Raw genomic sequence first — 21,547 nt, forward strand, 5'->3', positions numbered from 1 at the left:
TGTGCTGTGTCCCGTGTACTTATTTTCAGTGGTGGACAAAGTACACATCTTCATTACTTAAGTCAAAGTATAGATCCTCCAGGTCAAATATTACTGCAATACAAGTGAAAGTTGTTCTGTCAGATTATTACTTGAGTTAAAGTACTGAAGAACGTCCTTTTAAGAATACTTATGTATTCAAAGTACTTCTTAAAAAATCTCAAAATGTTGTATTTTCACAATATATAAATGCAGTCAAGAATACATAGGAGTACATTCCATTACATCATGTTTATTTGGAAACCATTACTTGAAATCTCTAAAAACTATACCATGGAATAAAAACAGACACTAATTTACTCCAAGAACAGACAACTTAGTTTGAAATGTTCATCTGGAATGAAACAAATGTTACGTAGCTCAACACACTTTCTCAGGTTGGAAAGTGAATGTTTGTATGTTTGAGCAGAGTGGGAAACAAGGTGAACATTTCAAACAATAAGTATCTTCATTTCAAAAACCTCTAACATGGGCTGAAGATATGGCCATGGGTGCTCAGGTGGAGAATTATAGCCATCATTACCACCTCTAAATGAACTGTCTGATCTGAGTGAAATTTGCTCTGTGTTTGCTTCACGTTCAACTGTGGAGACGCACGACATACAGGTACGACTAAACCACTGAGACAAACAGAACTACACAAACACATTTTACTGTCTTAGGGATCAAATTTCAGAAAAGAGAAGGAAAGTCATGAGCTGACTTCAAAGCAAATGTAGTGAGTGACTAGAGCATTGATAGAAATATTGTGGAGTAAAAGGTACAATAATTGTCTTCTGAATGTAGTGGAGTAAAAGTAATACGTTACTCAAGTAAAGTACAGACACTCAAAAAATTTACTTAAGTACAGAACTCAAGTAAAATTACTTTGTTACTGTCCACCACTGCTTATTTTGCTGTAATTATCTGTGCTTAGAATAAACAGCAGACATGCCGGTCATCTTTATTGATAGCCTGCCTCTGTCATGCTGCAGTTTCATAATAGAGCCATCAGGGGGAGGGACTTCTGCGGACACAAAAGCCTGATGGTGCTGCCACGAGTGTCAGAAAACAACAGAGACGCTGGAGGAGCAGCTTTGTGTCTGAGCTAAAAGCCATGAGGAGAGCAGAGCAGCTGTGAGGAGACGTGGGACACAAAAGAGTTTAGCATCAACTTTGGACTGACAGAAGGTGAGACGTGTTTGTTTGTGGAGCTACTTTAGAGTGATACTGAAAACTTAACCAGGTAGGAAGTTGGATTTTTTTTTCCAGTTTTTGTCTTTACATGTCAGCATGTACATAACTGTTTATCCTGACAGTGCACTGTTTTTTATAATTAAATTCAGAGCAGAGAAAAATATTACTTTTTATAGATGTCAAGTTTAGTGCTGCACTTTAGACTTTTCAACAGTAGAAATGTTTCACAACCAGAGCAAATGTCACTGTTATCTTTCCCTCACCAAATACTCTTTGGATTACTAAACCTAACTCCTTTTTCTCACAGTTTTGTAAAGTCTTGTGGGTTGAATAGTTCAATCAAATCCAATAATCACTTCCCACAGTCAAACTGTTACTCTTAATGTTCTTTGCTAGTCACCCTCTAATGTAAAATCTTTCCCAACAGTCAGGTGAAAGTAGCTACAAACTCTCATAAAGAATGCTTTACAGCAAGCTGGAACATGCAGTCCACATTTTCACTGCTGCAGTCAGAACTGAACAGGAACACCTCTTTGTATCTGCAGGGTTGTACCTGTGAAGGGAGAGAAGAGGAGAGGCTTTGGTAGTGCACATCCAGGAGATAAACTACATCAATGAAGACACCTGGCATGGCGGTATTCAAGCAACAGAATGTGGATGATTTCTATGAAATTGGCGATCCTCTGGGAAGGTGAGTGTCTCTAAAAGCTGTTTAATGAAGCCTGCACACAAAACTTATCCTCCTCACTTTGTGTGAGTCAGAGTGTGAGTCAGCTCTGGCCTTGACACAGTGGTCCTCATGTGTGTTCTTCGGTATGCAAACAGCTGGCCTGTTAAAGCATGAAATGGGGAGTGTCTCTGGTAAAGTCGGTTGAATTTTATAAGGAGAGATAAAGACTCAAAAGCAAACGCACACAAAGAGAAAAAAAAGGCTCTGTTTGGGCATGAAATGCTCAATCCAGGAAAGAGAGTCAGGTTTGATTTATAGCACAGGCTCATGAAGGGCGGTATCAATGCCTTGAAATTGTGCAGTGCACACATCAAGGAAACAGGGTCCCAAAAGGGAAATAAATTAAGGAAGTTGGCAGGTTGCAATATGGATTGAGGAAGCCACATCCATTCTGCACGGATGGACGGAGAGGACATGACCACCACTTGCTAACAGACAGAGAGGGTGCGAGATGAAGATGTGTGACCCCTGACCTTTCACCACCAGTCAAAATATACGGTGTGTCAGAGGATTTACTGTACAGCTCTTTTGACACACCCTGACTCCACAAACCAAGGCCTACTGTTGAAATGTAAGCCACAGCTGGTGAATTTTAGAATGACTATTGCGCTCAGTTTTCACACTTTGATGGTTTGTTATCACGAGTAATCATACATTTGTCTTATTAAATTACTTTAATCACTCCCAGAATCAAATTAGCCAATATCAAATGAATCGGCGTTCATGATTTTTGAATCAGTTTTATTATCATAGTGCTGAAGCATTAATAATACATTTTTAATGGCTTGTTAGGGTGTGATGAGTAGAGGTTGAGTTTGGGAGGGACGAGTTGAGGTCGAAGTATGATGAGTAAAAGTTAAGGAAGGGAGGGATGTGTAGCTGTCAAGGTAGGGTGAGATGAGTAGAGGTTGAGTTTGGGAGGGACGAGTTGAGGTCGAGGTAGGGTGAGATGAGCAGAGGTCAAAGTCTGGTGTGATGAGTAGAGGTTAAGTTTGGGAAGGACGAGTTGAGGTAGGGTGTGATGAGTAGAAGTTAAGGAAGGGAGGGATGTGTAGCAGTCAAGGTAGGGTGTGATGAGCAGAGGCGGAGGTTGGGAGGGATGAGTTGGGGTTGAAATAGTCTGAACTGTTAGGACACATAGGGTGGGGGCATGTCTTGACACTTCTCGATCAGCATCCCCTTTGGTTCCTATGTTGAGAGGAGAGGAGAGGAGAGGAGAGGAGAGGAGAGGAGAGGAGAGGAGAGGAGAGGAGATACGCAGAGGTAATGGCACAGGTGAAAGAGATGATCAGACACATTTGGTCTCAGAGGCGTGGCCAGTTCCTGAACTTCCTTCCAGCTCCTGTCACATTAACTGCAGACAAAGTGTCACTTTGCCGATCCTGTCCTTTACTTGTTTTAGTAGAGCTTTCCAACAAAAATCTCATTTAGCTTTATTTTGACTGTCAAACCTAACCCTCACTATAAATGTATGCCATGGGCACGGTAAACAAAGCCTGGTTCTACAGCATATAGGTAGTCATCTGGTCAGACACAGACTGGGTGTTGTCTTGTTTTGTGTTGTGTTTTGCTTATAATGAGTATCTTTTTTATCTGTACACGAAAAATGTAGAAATAGATGGTTTGAGGACTAACAGTGTGCTCTCAACTGTGGGTTGGACTTCCTGCATGTTTAGCATCTCTGTCGTGACAAATAGAAACTTTCTGTGGTTGAAAGCCGCATCTGAAAGAGGAACTTCTTTCACAGTCACAAAAAGGTGTATGAGAGTTTTGTCACCAATTCAGCAGCTGTAGTTTTTTCATGAAGTTCATGTGAGTTGACTTGTTGTGTAGTGTGTTTTGTGTGTTGTGAAGGATGAAGCCCACCCCGCCCACACTTTCTAAGAGCATCATGGGTTCTGACCTCTCCTTTATACGCCACAGTGAAACTGTTACTCAATTCTCCTCTCTGGAGGGTGGGGGAAGTTTAAGGTGGTGGGCCAAAAACTAATCTCTGTGGAGTATTTAAGATCTCCTTTGCTCCGTGGAAGTGTTGAGACGTGTATTACTGGAAAGTCAATTCATCATAGTGTCCACTCATTGACAGATTTTAATGTCAGGGGCCCCACACAGTTGTACTCAATGTTTCTTTCCACCACCAACTGCGACGTTTTGGTAAACCTATACGTCGAACTCTCTACTTGCAATGCGAGACATTTACTGACAGCTGTACCAGTCTCACCATCTGGGTGATGACACTCATGATGACATACAGTAGGAAGTGTGACGATCCCCCCCCCTTTTTTGTTTTTGCTATATGTTGCGACATCGATGAATGAGAAAACATCATCTTTTTTAGTCATCAGCAAGCATTGACAAACATTCACCGGATGCACAGTTGGACAGGAAGTGCCATTGTCTTCACACGCCTGAACAAAAATAAAGGACCTGTAAACTTCCTTCATATTTTGTAATCTGGATACCATGCGTACATCAAAGTTTATGAATCATTCTTAAAACTTGTGGGTTTGATGTGTTTACAGCTTAGCTAAATGTACAGCTAACCCGTTTGGGCACCCTGTTAATGAGGCAATCAGAAAAAATATTCACAATATCATATTTGTCAGGACATGCCCAGAGGATGAATCCAATCCACCCTACCTTTCACCCCAAGTGCCACCATGAGGTTGATATTGCTGTATTTTTAAGGTAATGTAGGAACATAAATGGGAGGCATTGCTATAAAAAAATTGTATTTATAATCCACTGCATATTCATATGGACACTACGCCTCCATGCTCCTCCCATTGTGAGATGTGAAGCCCTAATACCACCTTGAAGGGCGCAGACATATGGCACCAGTGGAGCATTAATTGTATGTATGGACCATAGACTGTATACAATATGGACGTAGTATCCGTGACGTCACCTATCTGTTTCTGAAGAGCTGTTTTGAGGCTAATCGGCGGCAGCGGCAGCCATATTGCTTCTGTCGAGCGATTGTGACGTAAAGAGGCAGGCTTTGAGCCTCCTAGCCAACAGCTACAGTGTTCCCGCCTGTCAATCAAGTCAGCTGTCCCTCTCATTGGAAGACTGGTAATCTCAATATCATCGAAATTGCCGCGTTAGAAAATAATTCACCCCCCTCACAGTGTGTGCCGATCGAGAAATGAGCTATCCAGACTACACTCGTCTTTTGTACCAGGCTGTAAACATGTTTATTTCTGCTGTAAAGATCATCTTTTTTTAATTGGTGTGTATGTGTTTTCCGGTACTTCCGGAGCCAGCCTGAAGCGGATCCTCGATGAACTGCAGTTTTTAGCACTTCCGCATTGGACTTATATTTTTAGACTGGAGGTTACCGCTTGGTATGGACAGAAGCATCTGGCAGGTAGAGCCTAGTCACACCTCGTGATACCCAAAGATAAGAAAAAATAGTGTTACAAACTCATTCATTCCCATGTCAATAATTCAGTTTGATAAGACGCACCAGTGATCTAATTAAGGTTGTCTACAAGTACACCAATGTTATTTTATTTATTTGTATTTAAACCGGGATTGTTTACATTGGGCTAGCACTGACTACTACTGTGAAACAGCTACCATGGGTTGTTTGGATCATTTTGTTGTGTGTGTCTGATGTAGGTTACCCCATCAGGTTGGCACAGTCCTGAACAGAACTATTCTTGTGTTGGTTTTATAGAGCAGACACTTATGGCTATGGAGATTTCAGTGACTCTTGGGTCTGTGTTTGTTATTTTTTCTCTCAACGTTCCTCTTCCACTCTGCTCTACTTGGCTACAGGAGCATTTGTTAACAGGGCTGTCAATCAATCATCTTTTTAATTAATTACCATCATATGTGGTTCATACACTTCCCAGCTAACATCTGCCATTCTGTTCTTTATTTTTAGTGCCATGATGTTTACCTAAAAGCAGCATCGTTGTAGACTTGTCACTTAGTTCCTAAAATATCTGTTTCCAACCGAATGTAGGAACTCTGAAATGGTCACATCACATTGATTTGCCCCTTGACAGTGTGATATGTTCATCTAGAAATACTATGCAAATATGTGCAGAAGGAAATGAATTAGAGAAATGATTTCATTTTGCAGAAGTTGGTTGTGGACAGGAAGCAGGAGGGCAGAAATTCACACTTGAGGCTGCAGACTTACACTCTGCTAGTGTTGAGGTGAGAAGAGCTGACCGTTGTGATGCAGACAGAAAAGTGCTAGAGTTTACTGTATGTGAATTATCTCTAGCACAGAGTAGGCATGCATGTACACAGACCAGGTTGAGAATGTATGTTGTCAGCTCTGAGGGAAAGACATTCCTGCTGTTCACCGGGTGAAAAATGTGTTTTTTCAGTGCAGCCTCAAAGAGGGAGCTCTGTGTTGACCTAATGGATGTTCCCAGAGTGCCCAGTTTGATGGAGGTCATCCCATTTTTGCGTCTCTACAAAAGTGGTGGACCACTTCAAAACATGTTGGAATAGAGAATCCTGAACACTTCATGCACAGAAATGTCAAAATGTAACAGAATCAAAGCAGATAAAGTGGACATGTTTAGCTGAGTCTAATTTTTGTAAGTTTAGCTACTTTTTCTTCTCCTTGGACTCACAGATGTGAGAGGTGGTAAGGGACGGGGCTTGGTCTATAATGGACATAGCTTTCTTTGTCACGACGTCCCAGAGGTTGTTCAGTCCAGAAATGTGTTTAAAATCTGGGCTGGCGCCACTTGTCCGAGTAATCCTCCAACCTTGGCTGTGGATAATGACCCTCAGCTGTTGAAAGTGGAAACTCTGTGGGGAGATGGTACTTCCAGCCCCACCGGCCGGCTTAGAGCTGAGACAGACGGCACGCCTGGCCCGTTGTGGAATACCACTCCCAGCATCACTGCTCTGTCCACCGTTACTCTACCCTTCATAACAACACACACTAAAGTTAAACCTTGCACTGACATTTGTGATGTGCACCTTCACATTCAGTCTGCGACGTTCTCTGTTCAGTCTTGTTTTACAGGCAAATCAAGGACACTGTTGCTGCTCCTCCTGACATGTGACAGTTGATCCCTTCAGGGTACTTGATGCGTGTTTTTGCAAGAGGAATTCATTGAGTGATTTCCCCTCCTCTTCAGTTCACACATTATCGTACTCATGTCTAACAGGGTCAGCCTATGAGGGATGTCTCAGGGGTGGAAATGTCCTGTGAATAGAACAGATAGAGGGGGCATTTCAGATTCCACCCACCCTGTTTTGACTCTCTGAAGACCATTGTTACGCTGCACAAATGAGAGATGTTCACACTGAAATTTGACTGCATCATTTCTTTTGTAACCCTCATATAAAGGGAAATAGGATTAATTATAACTTGGCATGAAACCGTTTGTAAAAAAAACACTTGCTTTTATCGGTAACATCTGTTTAATCTGACGTATTGCAGCACAGGTGTGAAGCTAAACTTTTCCCAGTCTCAGTCATAGAAATGTTCATAATTGAAACCATGATTTACTCAACATGATTGCATAATAGCTGAAGTTCTTCCAAACATTTTGTCCCGCTCGCTCAAAAGACATTAAAGATATGGACTTGCATGGTTAAAGTTCACATCAGTTTTGTTGTTTCTGAGTGAGGCAACTTAGCTAACAGTCTCCCCTGGAGCTGGTTGCTAATGTGATTGTAGAGCAGAGTAAGCAGAGGACAGGGTGTGCCTTAAAACCAGCTCAACAGTGCCACAGTGATGCAGTTAAGTAAATGTTTAAGAGTTGTTTTAACAGTGCATGTGTAAACTGCTGTAGGATGTTGTACATCTATATGTTTTGGACAGTCTTTATCTGGCAGCTCCACCTGGGGATCCTCTTTTCCACTCTTCTTCTCTTTCCACTCCTTCATCCAGCTCGGACGAGCCTGCAGGACGGGCTATTCTTGACGTGCTAGACACCATGATGATAGCAGATGCACACTGGACAGCTTCTCACAGCCACCCTGACATCTCTGTGTGGACAGTTATGTCCCAAACATATTTAATGGCTGGCAGTTATTATCTGTTTCCTCTCTGTGTCTTCTTCACACTTTCTAAAAATACAATGTGACAAGGGTGCATCAGACAATCTGCAAAGTAAACATTTTGTCTGTAGACTTTAATTGTATGTTTTAATAAAAGATTGTAGTCACTTAACCCTCCTTTTTAAAGTCTGTTTTAGATAAAAAAAAATCTGGGCAGCATGTGACAGAAGAGGTGTCGTGTTAGTTTATCAACATCACTTCATAAAAAAATTGAAAATTAAAAACGTAAAATAAAATAAAGAAAATTAATTTTGATGAAATATGAGTGAGTGATCCTCATTGAACCATGATCTGTGAGAATTAAAGAACACCAATTGACCAAATCTTTATTTAAATGGTTAGTAATGGAGTTAAAAATTAGATTTAATAAAAAATGTGTATTGGGATTTTTTGGGGTTCTAACACTTTTGGATAATTGAATATGCCCCAGGTCAAATTGGCCCAGGAACATTATTGCTGTTCCAGAGAAATGAACATAACAGGAGGGTTAAGTGTTGCAGACTAGCCTGAATGGTCCTCTTCTCTCTGTCTGTTCTAACTTTCATTTTCCCCACTCAGGGACTCCCGGCCAACTCTGCCAACACACTGGACCACAGCTCTCTCTGCGGCCTGTTAATGAGGGGTCAATGACTGGGAGGATTGTTTTATGATTGTGAATTTAAAGAGTGGGGAGGTCAGCACACAGCAGCAGGAAGTGTGTTAAATGGTAGCGAGGCTTAGACAGGTCTGACATTACAAGTGCTGGTTGGATGATAAAGCCATGGAGACTCCGTACATACATACAACTGGGCAACAGAGCTGGAAAATAAGATTATCTTCCAGTCCATCAGTGGGTCAGTAGTGAGTGAAACACTGTGTTTGATGATAGTGTCACTCTTGCCTTTTTAACTAAAATATTGGATTGTTATTTCTCAAGATTATCTAGATTGAAGATCCACTTATCTACAGGCTTTAGCTCCCATAAAAAGATCCCAGTGAAGCCTGAAACAATAAGCCACTGAAAGATGGCCTCCAAGCCACACCTCTGTTGTGAAATATTCAGAGTTTTGGGATTGTTCAGTGAATTGATGCTCCAAAGATGGCTAGAAATTGGCAGGAAAGGCTGTTAAAGTGGGAGGACAGCAGTTCTGTTTAGTTTGATTGTTCTCTGTTTGTCTGGGAAACGGGAAGTGGAAGACTTCACCTCGATATTTCATCTAGTTTCGACACAAGACTTCCTCCTCACATGTGTCTTCACCCCTAGAGTATCCTGTTGTAAATTGTGAATCGCTTCATCAAAGAACCGTGTTATATCTTTAAGTTAATTAACATGAGGGACAACAAAACTTAACATCTTGTGTTCTTTTGTTTGCAGTGGGCAGTTTGCAATCGTCAAACGCTGTATAGAGAAGAGTACAGGCGTTGAATATGCAGCCAAGTTCATCAAGAAGCGGCAGAGTCGGGCCAGCAGACGTGGTGTAAAAAAAGAGGAGATTGAGAGGGAAGTGGACATCCTGCAGCAGATCCAGCACCCCAACATTGTAGCGCTACATGACGTGTTCGAGAACCGAACAGATGTGGTGCTCATCCTTGAACTGTGAGTCACTGCATGATTAAACAAAATATCCCATCATCCACACACCGTTAAAAGTTTGATCAACCCTGGAAAATTACAACAATTTTACAGCCCATAACATCTTCATTAAGTACTTTTTAATGCATTTGATGTTCCAGATTAATGCAGCCAAATCCAAGTCCATGATCTGACTTATGAGTTCACATTTGTGTACATATATTGTTTGTTGAACCTGTGTTTGCAGAAAACCAATCACCAGAACCATGTGTGCCAAAATGAATTGAACGCCTGTCACACAGTCAATAAAGCTTGTGTTGAAAAGGGGCCTCATTCTGGGTCCAAAGAGTTCCTGGGAACATGGAGGGCACAATTAGGATCAAATGAAAGCTCAAAGCACTAACTGACAGACAGAGCACTTTCTTTTATATTCAGTCACACACTGTGCATTATTTTAAAAGAACATTATGTTTATTCACCTTATTCACACTGTGGCTATTTTCCTCTGACATAATGCCCAGGGTTGGAAGCTCAGATGCTGTTTACCTGTTATACTGCTGTGACCCATGTTGTAAGTTTCACCTCAAAAAAGGTTCAAATTTTTTATGGACTTGTGTAATGTATGACTTTAAACACAGTTGATAGGGAAACTATGAGGAGACATTGTGCTACATTTTAAGAAAAAACAACAGTTTTCATGAACCATCCTCGTCACTTAACATTAGCATTCACTCTCCACTTAGCTAAAATTATTTTAGCTAGGACTTAGCATACATTCATTTTAAATAACATAAAAACTATTTTTTTCTATGAATATTTTAAACATTTATTGTACTGTGTAACACAACAAAATAATTATTAAGCTTTCAGCAACTTTCTAGCTAACAGTGTTCGCCTAAAGCAGGGGTTCCCAACGTGTGGGTCGGGACCCCTCTGGAAGACATCGCAAGACACAAATTGGGGGTCATGAGATTTCTTCCAGAATGTTTTCTAAAAATAGTTGATTTTACCCATTATAGTAAACATATCGACAAAAATAGTAGCTAAACTTGAAATAAAACCTTGAAAGTAGAAAATGTAATGAGCTGTCTGCCTTTCTTTTTGCCAGATGACTTCTAAGTTTAGGGTTAGTGAACATTTCATTATCAAAAGCATCAGTAGCTGTAGGTTAATTCATAACGAAACAGGAAACAGCCACATGCTCATATAGGTAGGCTAATTTTCTGCAGCCCAGCTAAAAGAAGCCGTGTTAAGTCACTTTGAGGGACAGTGGGGGTCGCAAGTCTTCGCACCTATAATTTGGGGGTTGCGGGCTGAAAAGTTTGGGAATCCCTGCCCTAAAGGATAGGATAGGATGCTAAGATTAGCTGTTGTCTGCTCTTAGCTGAAGGGTTGTCAAAATGTGTATGTTTCACAAGAATTATGGTCAAATTTCCCTAATTTTACAGTCTATCATCTTTAGTGGGTGTTAAACAGTTATGAGTTGTTAAAATAATTATGATTTGTGAGTTAATTTAGATTACTGTGAATTAAGATCTTGAAACATTTGAGCCCATGCTCCATATCAAGCTTGATGTGAGAGGAAAACTGCTGCTGTGTGAACATGGTTAATGTGCTGCTATCTGGTCAAAGGACGGCTTAATACTATTTTCATTCTCATAAGTAGGGCAGACTGAATCACCACTCACTGAAATTGTGACAGAAAATCTATCTAAGGCATCCCGCACCAGCACATCCAACTCTTTAGTGCTCACTTAAGATAATGTTCATGAGAGGCCTTGCTCCTGATAATCTGAGCTACAGAATGAGTCTCTAAGTGTGTGTGTATGAGTGCGCTTGTGTTTATGTTTTACAGAGTTTCTGGTGGAGAGCTGTTCGATTTCTTGGCTCAGAAGGAGTCTCTCAGTGAGGAGGAGGCCACTCAGTTTATCAAACAGATCCTACATGGAGTCCAATATCTCCACTCCAAGAGAATCATACATTTTGATCTGAAGGTACAAAATATCTCATCTTTCTTCTAAACTTGTCTTGTGATGAAAATGAAATATCAGAACTGTATGTACACTCAAGCTGGAGCAGTTCCTTAATGTCAAATATAGATAAATATAGCATAGGTCTGATGTATGTAACGGTAGAGACTGAAGCACACATCCTTCCTGTTTTCAATGGCAGAGATCCAGACTCTCAGATACAGACACCACAAGGTTATCTCCTCACTCTCAGAGAGCAGTCGCCCACGCTCCTCTATAAAAGTCACTGTCCTGTTTTTCTGCTGCTCCTCTTCACTCGTGTAGCCTTTTGTTTGGCATTTAAGGAGAAAGGACATTCAGTGAAGGGTTCAATTCAAACCTGCCTGAGGCACTGACCCTTGGTTTACAATGACAGATATATGCGCTCATTGGTGCTGAGTGTTCTCTGTTGAATCAGAATAGCTGAAGAAAATGTCAGTTTATTTGAGCTGCAGATCTTGTGTCTTTTCATATTGATCAGTTGGGATACAGCAAACGCAGTAAAAGTGATTCTGCAAGTCTGCAAAATCACGTGTGATAGCTGAAAGATGCATTTGAAATGTTTACTTGTTTCATGCATTCATGAGTCATGAAAGTTGATTGATATCAATTCCTTCTTTTCTTTTTTTACTTTTTCTGACTCCCTCTACCATTGTTGTTTAATGTATGTTTTGGAGTGATTTTTAGAGGCTTGTATACTTTCATATGTTCCTGAGAGATATCACTTCCTTCTTGCAATTAGCTTTCTAACTCAGAACTACAATTGGCAACCTCATGTTCAACAGTAACAAAATCCACCTTACCAGCTCCTCTTAGGTTGCTGAATGAAAGTTTGTTAATTATGTACAAAGTTTAAAGGTCAAAAGAAGTGCTTAAAAATGAAAAAGTTGGGGGGCTGTGTAAAATGTTGATAAAAACAGAATTTGATGGTTTTCAAATCCTTTAAAGCTTATACAGTATTTAAATGAAAATAATGAAAAGACAACAAATCTGTTTTGTCGTCTGTTGAATCAAATTTTGACACCATTAATGCTGATCAATACATACAGGTTTTGGAGCAACATGGTGTTACCATTCATATAATGCTTTGTCAGAGACCTTGCATATGTCAGCAAGACAATACCGAACCACATTCTGCACGTATGACAAAAACATGGCTCTGTAGTAGAAGAGTCCACGTGCTAATCTGGCCTGCCTGCATTCCTCACTTGTCACCCTTTGAATTTTTTATTTTTTTCAACTTTCTTTTCTCTGTTCACAATTCTTTTTATTGATTTTGTTCTTACAGTGCATGTAAGCATTGACAGTTTAAAACAGGAGATACAAAGAGTGTGTGCACCAATGACAGTACTGCAATACAACACAATACAACAATTTTACTGACCTTCTCATGACCATGACCCCAAGCCCCTCCCACCCAAACCTCACATTACTTACATAAGGAAAAAAACACAAACAGATTAGATTAAATAAATAGATAAAAAACTAAAAGTAAAACCTTAAATAAAAATTAAGGCATTAAAGATAGATAGATTTTTCAACTTTCAAAACTCTAGAAACAGGTCTTCTTGGTTCACATTCATGTTCAGGGTGTTGTTAGAACAAGAAGAGGTGATGCAACACTATGGTAAACAAGTATTTGTCCCAAATTCTTTGTAATGTGTTACTGGAATCAAATTTAAAATGATCAAGTTTACAAATTTGATGTTGTCTTTTTAGTAACTTTTCAATTAGATATGAGGTAACAATGATTTGAAAACCATCAGATTTTTGTTTTTACTGACATTTTACACAGCTTCACAATTTTGGGGGGGCTTGGGGTTATAAAAGTTGCTGTCTTATAAGGAGATTTGTGGTGATTTTGGTTTGTACTGCAAATTCCTATAGGCTTCACCCTTAGAGACCTAGACCATCTTTGGGGGTGCCAGACTATCCTGAATTTATTTTGAATGTGCTGAATGGGACAAATGCGGTATCAATGGAAAGCTGAGAATGTCCACTGTAACTGAGTTTTCAAAGCTTGTTGATAGGATTAGCGGTTCAAAAGATATCAAACATTTAAGGACAAGTAGCCGCCAGCGGCTGTCTAGGTCTTATAGACTTAAAGAGGTTTGTCATTTGTAATGCAGCTTGAGTAAGGGTTGATGAAGAAGATCAAAGATAAAAAAAATCCCCTCCGAGGAATTTTCCTTCAAATTTTCACACTAACGGGTATGACTGTAACCACTGCCATGTTTTTCTCTAATGCTTACCAAAAAGGCAGCTTTCACCAGGTAACTTACATCACCAGGATGATTAATTTACCGCTCAATCTTGATTATTGGTATAGATAGATTTTCTAATCAATGTGCCTTTGTTTTGTTCTTTTGCACTTCAGCCTGAAAACATTATGCTGCTGGACAGTAACGTTTCCCTGCCCCGCATCAAACTCATAGACTTTGGACTGGCACACAAAATAGAAGCTGGGGAGGATTTTAAAAACATTTTTGGCACTCCTGAATTTGTTGGTGAGTGTTTTTATATCGGACATGTTCTGGTTAATTTATAAGAAGGGCTTTGTGTGGGTGATTCAGGGGTGTATGCTTTCTATTTTCAGCTCCAGAGATAGTCAACTATGAGCAGCTGGGACTGGAGGCAGATATGTGGTAAGATCCTGTAATTACCTCTGACTTAGATACATACACACTTCAGGCTTCAGTGCATTAATTGGATTAACATTTGGTTGTTGTTTTTTACAGGAGCATTGGAGTCATCACATATATACTGTAAGTTTGGGGGATTCTCGAATATGAGTGAGAATTTTAATGTCCATGGAGAGATTACCGAGTAATCGTGCAAATGTCTTTTCAGTTTGAGCGGCGCGTCACCTTTCCTCGGTGACTCAAAGCAGGAAACGCTGGCAAACATCTCTGCCTTGAACTACCAATTTGACGAGGAGCTCTTTAACAACACGAGTGAGCTGGCCAAGAGCTTCATCAGAGAGCTTCTTGAGAAAGATACAAGGTACAGTAACTAACAGACAAAGGTCAAAGGTCAAGTCTGACTTTCTAAATCCCTCAATCAAAACAATGTAGCCAATCTGATTAGAACGAGAAGTGAGTAAATCCCAAGCGGCAACCTGCAGTCTAAAAATATGAGTCCAATGTGGAAGTGCTAAAAACTGCAGTTCATCGAGGATCCGCTTGAGGCTGGCTCCGGAAGTACCAGAAACCACATACACACCAATTCAAAAAAAGACAATCTTTACAGCAGAAATAAACATGTTTACAGCCTGGTACAAGAGACCAGTGTAGTCTGGATAGCTCATTTCTCGATCGGCTCACACTGTACAGGGGGTGAATTTTTTTGTAACGCAGCAATTTCAAAGATATTGAGATTACAAGTCTTCCAATGAGAGACACAGCTGACTGCGGGAATACTGTAGCTGTTGGCTTGGAGGCTCAAACTCCACCTCTTTACGTCACCCTGGCTCAATAGCGGAGCAATATGGCTGCCGCCGCCGATTGGCCTCAAAACAGCGCTTCAGAAACAGATGGGTGACGTCACGGATACTACGTCCATATTTTATACAGTCTATTGTAAATCCACAGAAATCTAGATTTAGACGGAAAAGAATCAAACAATTTATATCACATTTTTCATACTGTATGCCTAACATTTTTCAGTTTTAATACGCCTCCAAAAACTGTACATTCCTGCAAAAGTTATCTTTGCTCTCAGTGTATTCCTGAGATGTCAGCATCTTAAATTTCCTGCTTACCACCATACTTTATGTCTGATTGTGTCAGTTGAATGTATTTTCTCAGCTGCGTTTCTCTATCTCATCATTCTAGAAAACGGATGACCATTGAAGACGCCCTCAACCATCACTGGATAAAGGTATGCACTTCATTTATGAGCATTGTAGCATGCCTTTGTTTTCTTGATAACTACAACCACTTCTTTCTACATGTGAAACAACATTTAATAGTTATTGTCACAGATATGAAACAGATAACAGGATTCTTTCTTGTCGGAGGAATATCTGTCTTTAAACATGGAAAAAAACAAAGAAAACACCCTCTAACTTTTGACATATGTTCTGGCTTTTTGAGAACACACTTTATCTCATAATGTCTGTATATTGTTTTCATAAACGCACCACACCCGCACTCTGGGAATATTACTTTCCACCCTTGACCCATCAAGACACTGAGCTCCAAATATCTTGCGTCTTACGTAATTATTCATCATCGGACTGAAGCAACAGTTCACTAATTGTGTTTTTTAACAACCTGCAATGTTGAAGAAGTCATCTCCAACATTAGCTGCTGACATGCATGCAAAAGTTGTGTTGTTTGCTGTGGAGTCTTCATCCTGTTTGGATATACAAGCATGAAGCCAGGAAACATAACACACTCAACAGGAATGTCTGACGTGTTTTGGCGCCTTTACCTGCCATGGCTTTGTCGCTGTAGGGTCACACACTAATCCTACAGATCTGCAGCGTGTGCTGGGATTTTCACGGCTGTGTGTGTTTTCGAGATGCAACAATGAGACAGCCTCTCACTCAGTGTCTCCCCCTCCTCCTCCACCCTTCTGTCTGAAGTCCTTTGGCCACATCGTGGAGGAACGCGCTGCTCCTGAGGTCGAGAAGAACACAGAGCAGTTCAAAACGAAGCGTTTAAAGGAGTACACCATCCAGTCCCACTCCAGTGTGTCCCAGAACAACACATATGTCAACTTTGAGCGTTTTGCTTGTGTGGTGGAGGATGTCAGTCTGATGGAGACCGGGCTGTCAGAGTTGGCAGGAGCTAGACACAACCTACAAGGTGACATAGAAGCATTAATCTCCATCTACAATGACAAGGAGGCCTGGTACAAGGAGGAGAGTGAGACTGCAAGAAAGCAGCTGTCACAAATCTGCTATGAGTTCCGTAAAGTGGAGGCCACAAGGAGGCTGCTGCAGGACGACATGAAGGCCGTGGATGTCAGTTTGGAGACGATCAGTGGGAAGTACGGTCAGAGGCAGAATCAGCTGGATGCCCTGAGACAGGAGTTAAGCTCTGAGCTGCAGTGGCTGCAGGAAGTGATGAGCTCTCTGCATCCTGAAGGAGCCAACGGCAGCATCCACAGCAGCCTGAACACAGATCTAAGAAAGGCACTGAAGGAGCTGCTGCATTCGTCCTGCATGAGGGAACTGTGCCCCGAGATAAAACAGACACTCACAGAGTCTAACTAATGAAGACATCAGAAGAGACGTTTTTATTTACTCTAAAATCTTAAACCTTTTAGTTTTCAAAAATTAGGGTATTTGGATTCATAGCACTGAATTCTTTTAACAACACAAACGTTTGAATACACAGCGGTGCAAGTCTTTCTCTCTTTCTTTCTTTATTTTGGACTTTTGAACTCACTATTTTTTGTTAAAGTGATAAAAAGGACTAGATTTGGAGCGAAATGCTTGTTAGCTTTCTGCCAAGATAAGAAGATAACAAAGCAACAGGCAGGAAACAGTTAGCTTGTCTTCACACAAAGACAGGAAACAAGGGGAAAATAGCTAATTTTCCCCCATCCTTACTCTCAGTAGAAGGACTAGCAGCACTCCGAGTGTCACTCTTTGACATGTGTTGTATTTGTCAGATCTGACTTTACCCCTGAACTACTTGCGTTTCGACCGGAGGAACCAGGGTCTAAATTTGGTTCAGGGGTAGTTAATCTCCCCCCCCTGAAAAGCCCCTGCTTGGGGGGTAGTACTTTTCAAAGGTCCTGGGACTTTCGGTTGAACGTAACAGTGTTTGTGGAGTTAACACAGTTGTTGAAACACAGAGGGAGTTCCAGGGAATGCATACTAGTTTAGTTTTTTCTTAAAATTTCAAAATATTATTTAATATATATTTTTTTCTCCATATGTCACTGGCCTGATTTACACAATCTACCCGGGACTTCAGCCCGCGGTCAAAACGCAGACAACAATGGGGGCACAGGAACCTTTTAGTTCTGGGGAAAGAAGTTCTGGGGGCTAAAAGACCCTGGAACTCTTGGTCGAAATGCAGCTCCATATTTTCACAGTCTTGTGACATCAATTTTTTTTCTTTGAGTCTTGGGGGGACAAAAAAGATCATTTTAAATATATAAAGTAATATAATTTTGGTGCAATGGTAGAAATATTCTCAGATTCAAATAATACAATGGTGCTGATACTCTAATGAAAAACATATCAATAAGTATTATATGAATCCATGACTGTAGATCTCCCTGTATCTTGCACACTTGTAATATAATTCAATTATATACTCATTTTAATTTGCACTGTTGAAGTTTGTTTAAGCTTGTTTGGAAGCTTTTATTTTGAAAAGTCAGACGCTGACGCTAAGTATTGATTATGGAGGTAGGTACTGTGGTCTTTGCAGTGTTTCTTTTTCATGGAATGTATAAGAACTTCAAATGTTTTGATTTATTTTTTCTTTATTCCATTCTGGGGTTTTTTAAACTGTTTGAAGATGTTTTTTTTATTTTTAAAAGGGAGTCAATTTTGTAAAGATACCTATGAAGTCCTATTTTCAGACATTTTTTTCATAGACTTTAATTTGCACTTTTACTTAAGGTTACATTTATTTATTTATGTAAAAGATCTTTTGTATTTCTTTCTTGGAAATGTTGTACAAGCTGACAGGAAGACAACATTAGATAAGATTGGGTGCTAGAATATGTCAGCTCTTAGTGTGTTTAGAATTGCAACAGAAAGTCACACCTACATGCACATTTTTCACTGTTGTCTGAACACTGAAATAAATGTTCATCTTTCAGTTTGTTTGCTTTTCTGATTTGTGATCTGGTATTTCCAACACCTCCAATTGTAGAGTGAAAATAAGACCAGCTCCTCAGCATACTTTAACATCTGACTGTTACATAAAAGATATTGCCTCTTCTCTGCAGCCTCTGAATCCCAGACAGGCCATGGTGAAAAGGTTGTCGGTGGTCAACTTGGAGAATTTTAGGAGGCAATACGCGAGGCGCAGGTGGAAGGTAAAGCACATGATTTAAATAGTTCAATGAGTTCTTTACAGCTTAAAAAAAAGTTGCACTTGATTGATTTTGTGTTTAATTCTCTTCAATTGTATTGTTTAACAGCTGTCATTCAGAATTGTTGCTCTGTGCAACCACTTAACAAGAATCATGAAGAAGAACCACAAGCTGTCTGAACAGGACGGGGTAAGAACTTATTGTTGTAAAGGGATCAATGGTTCAGTATGGCTTTTAAAGTAACAAAATTGGGTGTAAGAAATTTTTCATATCTCCTTTTTTATCTGGGGTTAGTCGACAAGACTGCTATGTCATAAGTCCATCCATCCATCCATTATCTTGACCACTTATCCCGTTAGGGGTCATGGGGGGCTGGAGCCTATCCCAGCTGGCTTCGAGCGAAAGGCAGGGTATACCCTGGAAAGGTCGCCAGCCTATCACAGGGCTAACACAGAGACAGACAACCATTCATGCACACACCCACACCTACACCTACAGAGTTTTTTAGTTTAGGAATTTAGTGTAATCAATCAACCTGGTGAGCATGTTTTTGGACTGTGGGAGGAAGCTGAAGTACCCGGAGAACATGCAAACTCCAAACAGAAAGGCACGACTCCTTTAAGGTTGGCAACAAAGGATCTTTAATAAAGTAGTAAATAAAACATGACAACAAAAATTCACAGCTGAGCTGGAAAACATCCACAAAGTAACAAAAGGAAAAACTTTGAACTTGACTAGAAGAGAAAAACAAAGAAACAGGCTTAGCTTTGGAGATTCCGTAAGAGCACATTCACGAGTGACAAGACGATCTGGCACAGGACAGGAAAAGACGCCAACTTTTAAGGAAGAGGTAGTGGGGCACAGGTGGAAGCAATGAGGGGTGGGGATGACAATCACAGGGAGAACATCAGGACAGTAAGTAAAGGTGCCTGAAACGAGAGGAGAGACATGACTACAAAATAAAAGCGGACATGACAAACAGGAAAGACAAGACTGAAGTAAGGAGTGCAAACTTAACATAACTGACGAGACATGACATTAGGAAACTCTCCTAATGGCCAATCATTTCAGTCTTTGCATAGAATTAACAAACATTAAATTTTGCATGTCTGATCTTTGGAGTTGTAGTGAAAGAGGAATTTGGTTGCTGGTGTTTTTTAAGGTAGGCTAAGCTTATCTGCAGCTGGCTGTGTGTTCACCACATTCTAAAAACATGAGTGGTATCAATTCTCTAAACTTAATCTCTGCAAAAAACTAAATAAAAACATTTCCCCAAATACCCAATATTTTTCAAATTGTACAACATAATAGTAGTTTTTGCTTGTAGTCATCAGGCATTACCCTCTATCTGACCCATTTACTGTCCTAAAGAGATCACAACAACAAGTTTATCCTGGTATTTTAGGCTGCTGTTTTTTCCACAAAAAATGAAATAAAAAATGGATACAATAAATTAGAACTGTAATCACCTGTCACCACACAAACAACATTGTTTTCCTTACTCAAACTTTCCTTTTTTTTCAGAGGGATTGTGAAAGTGACCAAGAAGAAGACGAAATCATAAAGAGGAGACCGAGGACCAGAAAGAGAAGCAGCACTTCCTGAGAACCCCACAAGCGTCAAAGTTTGTCAGCCAATGAAGCTGTGGTTGCAAAACAGTGACTCTGCCATTTTGAGACACACTTTTCAGCTCTTACTTCTCATCAAGAATCTTCAGCCTGTCTCTGTGATCGTTGCAAACAGTGATCTTATCAGTGGTCAAACCAGCAGATTGTCTACCTACAATTAAACTTTGAGCTACTTCTGTCTGTCAGAAGAAGACAATTTACTGGATTGTTGTTTACAGGAACTGGGAAACCAGTTAGCATGAACACAAGCACGGCAGCTTCCTCTGATAACTACAGCCTTAAAAGTCTCTCAGCTGTTGTTCAGTCCTCACGAGAGGAGTCCTGTCCAAAACAATAACAGCATTGAAATGAGTTACATGAAGCCATAACATTTTACTGTATTAACTTCAGGATATTTTGTCATTTTACTGCTATTTACTTACAATGAGACCATGATTGCATTTCATCTTACGTATAGATAAAGACAGTTAATAAATATGATATATACTATAGACATAAAATAAACTTTACAGGTGACATCTTTAAAGCATTTTGACCCCGATGTATTCTGATATACTGTATTAATGTTGTAAATATGTAAGCAAAGTGTCTATGTGAATATGTTTTAGCTCATTAAAAGAAGCAATTGCTCGTTTTAAATACACATAACATGTTTTCTGAAAACTTGTATGGATTTTCAATTGAATGTTTAATAAATGAATGAATGTGTTTTTTCTTTGTTGGTTGATGTAAAGTAAAAATCAATGACTCCATAAAAGTGTAGAAAGAAGATTTGGCAGTTCCTGGAAATGCAGTGTGTCTCTTTGTGCTGCTACTGTCTCCTGCAATTTGATGCTGCTTTTTAGAGTGTCCTTTATGGGGCGCCGTTTGTAAAGTTGTGCACACTGAAAATAACAGCAACATTTCTCCACATTTAGCTCCAATACGTCATACAAATGTAGAGTGAGTTTTTAAAAGTCACTTTTTATCACATTTAGAGGAATATTTGTGATCTTCACATTTAATTTTGTTGTGAAAAATATATTAAGTTAAAATTTTGTTAAATATAAATGCTAAATATAAATCTAAACGTTCAACGATAAATCTTAATATTCAAAGATAAATCTTGCTTTACACTTCTTGTCTTTAATGCCCACTGTGAAGCACTTTGTTACCTGTATTGAAAAGTGCTATATAGATAAAGTATTATTATTATTATTATTATTATTATTATTATTATTATTATTATTATTATTATTAGTGCAGTGACAGGAGCCTAGAACATTATAGCTTGACAGGGGAGTTCCCTCTGCATCTGGATTTGAACCAGGTAGCCTACCAGCTTGCTTAAAGGGGTCTGTTCTAACCACTACACTGATGTGCTGCT

General features: G+C 39.9%; 1 protein-coding gene across 2 annotated transcripts; it reads left to right on the top strand.

Annotated features, from left to right (window-relative positions):
* The first annotated feature begins 1,042 nt into the window (after positions 1-1,042).
* Positions 1,043-20,891, top strand: dapk2b (death-associated protein kinase 2b). Of its 2 annotated transcripts, XM_034686464.1 has the most exons (12): positions 1,045-1,209; positions 1,761-1,906; positions 9,342-9,563; positions 11,395-11,533; positions 13,926-14,055; positions 14,145-14,193; positions 14,287-14,313; positions 14,399-14,551; positions 15,382-15,427; positions 18,467-18,556; positions 18,662-18,742; positions 20,078-20,891. In XM_034686464.1, the coding sequence occupies exons 2-12, from the start codon at positions 1,830-1,832 to the stop codon at positions 20,156-20,158; spliced, it is 1,095 nt and encodes a 364-aa protein (XP_034542355.1). In that variant the 5' UTR covers positions 1,045-1,209; positions 1,761-1,829; the 3' UTR covers positions 20,159-20,891. The 2 variants fall into 2 exon arrangements, with proteins under 2 accessions (XP_034542356.1, XP_034542355.1); XM_034686465.1 differs by lacking the exons at positions 18,467-18,556; positions 18,662-18,742; positions 20,078-20,891 and adding an exon at positions 16,137-16,855 and having other exon boundaries at positions 1,043-1,209.
* Positions 20,892-21,547: the final 656 nt, after the last annotated feature.

The sequence above is a fragment of the Notolabrus celidotus genome, chromosome 6 (genome assembly GCF_009762535.1).
Source record: "Notolabrus celidotus isolate fNotCel1 chromosome 6, fNotCel1.pri, whole genome shotgun sequence".
In the NCBI taxonomy this organism is placed as follows: domain Eukaryota; kingdom Metazoa; phylum Chordata; class Actinopteri; order Labriformes; family Labridae; genus Notolabrus; species Notolabrus celidotus.

Coding starts and splice junctions, on each gene's coding strand:
- dapk2b (XM_034686465.1), top strand. CDS start 1,830: ATGAAGACACCTGGCATGGCGGTATTCAAGCAACAGAATGTGGATGAT. Junction 11,534..13,925: donor TCATACATTTTGATCTGAAG/GTACAAAATATC, acceptor TTTGCACTTCAG/CCTGAAAACATTATGCTGCT. Junction 14,056..14,144: donor TGGCACTCCTGAATTTGTTG/GTGAGTGTTTTT, acceptor TTCTATTTTCAG/CTCCAGAGATAGTCAACTAT.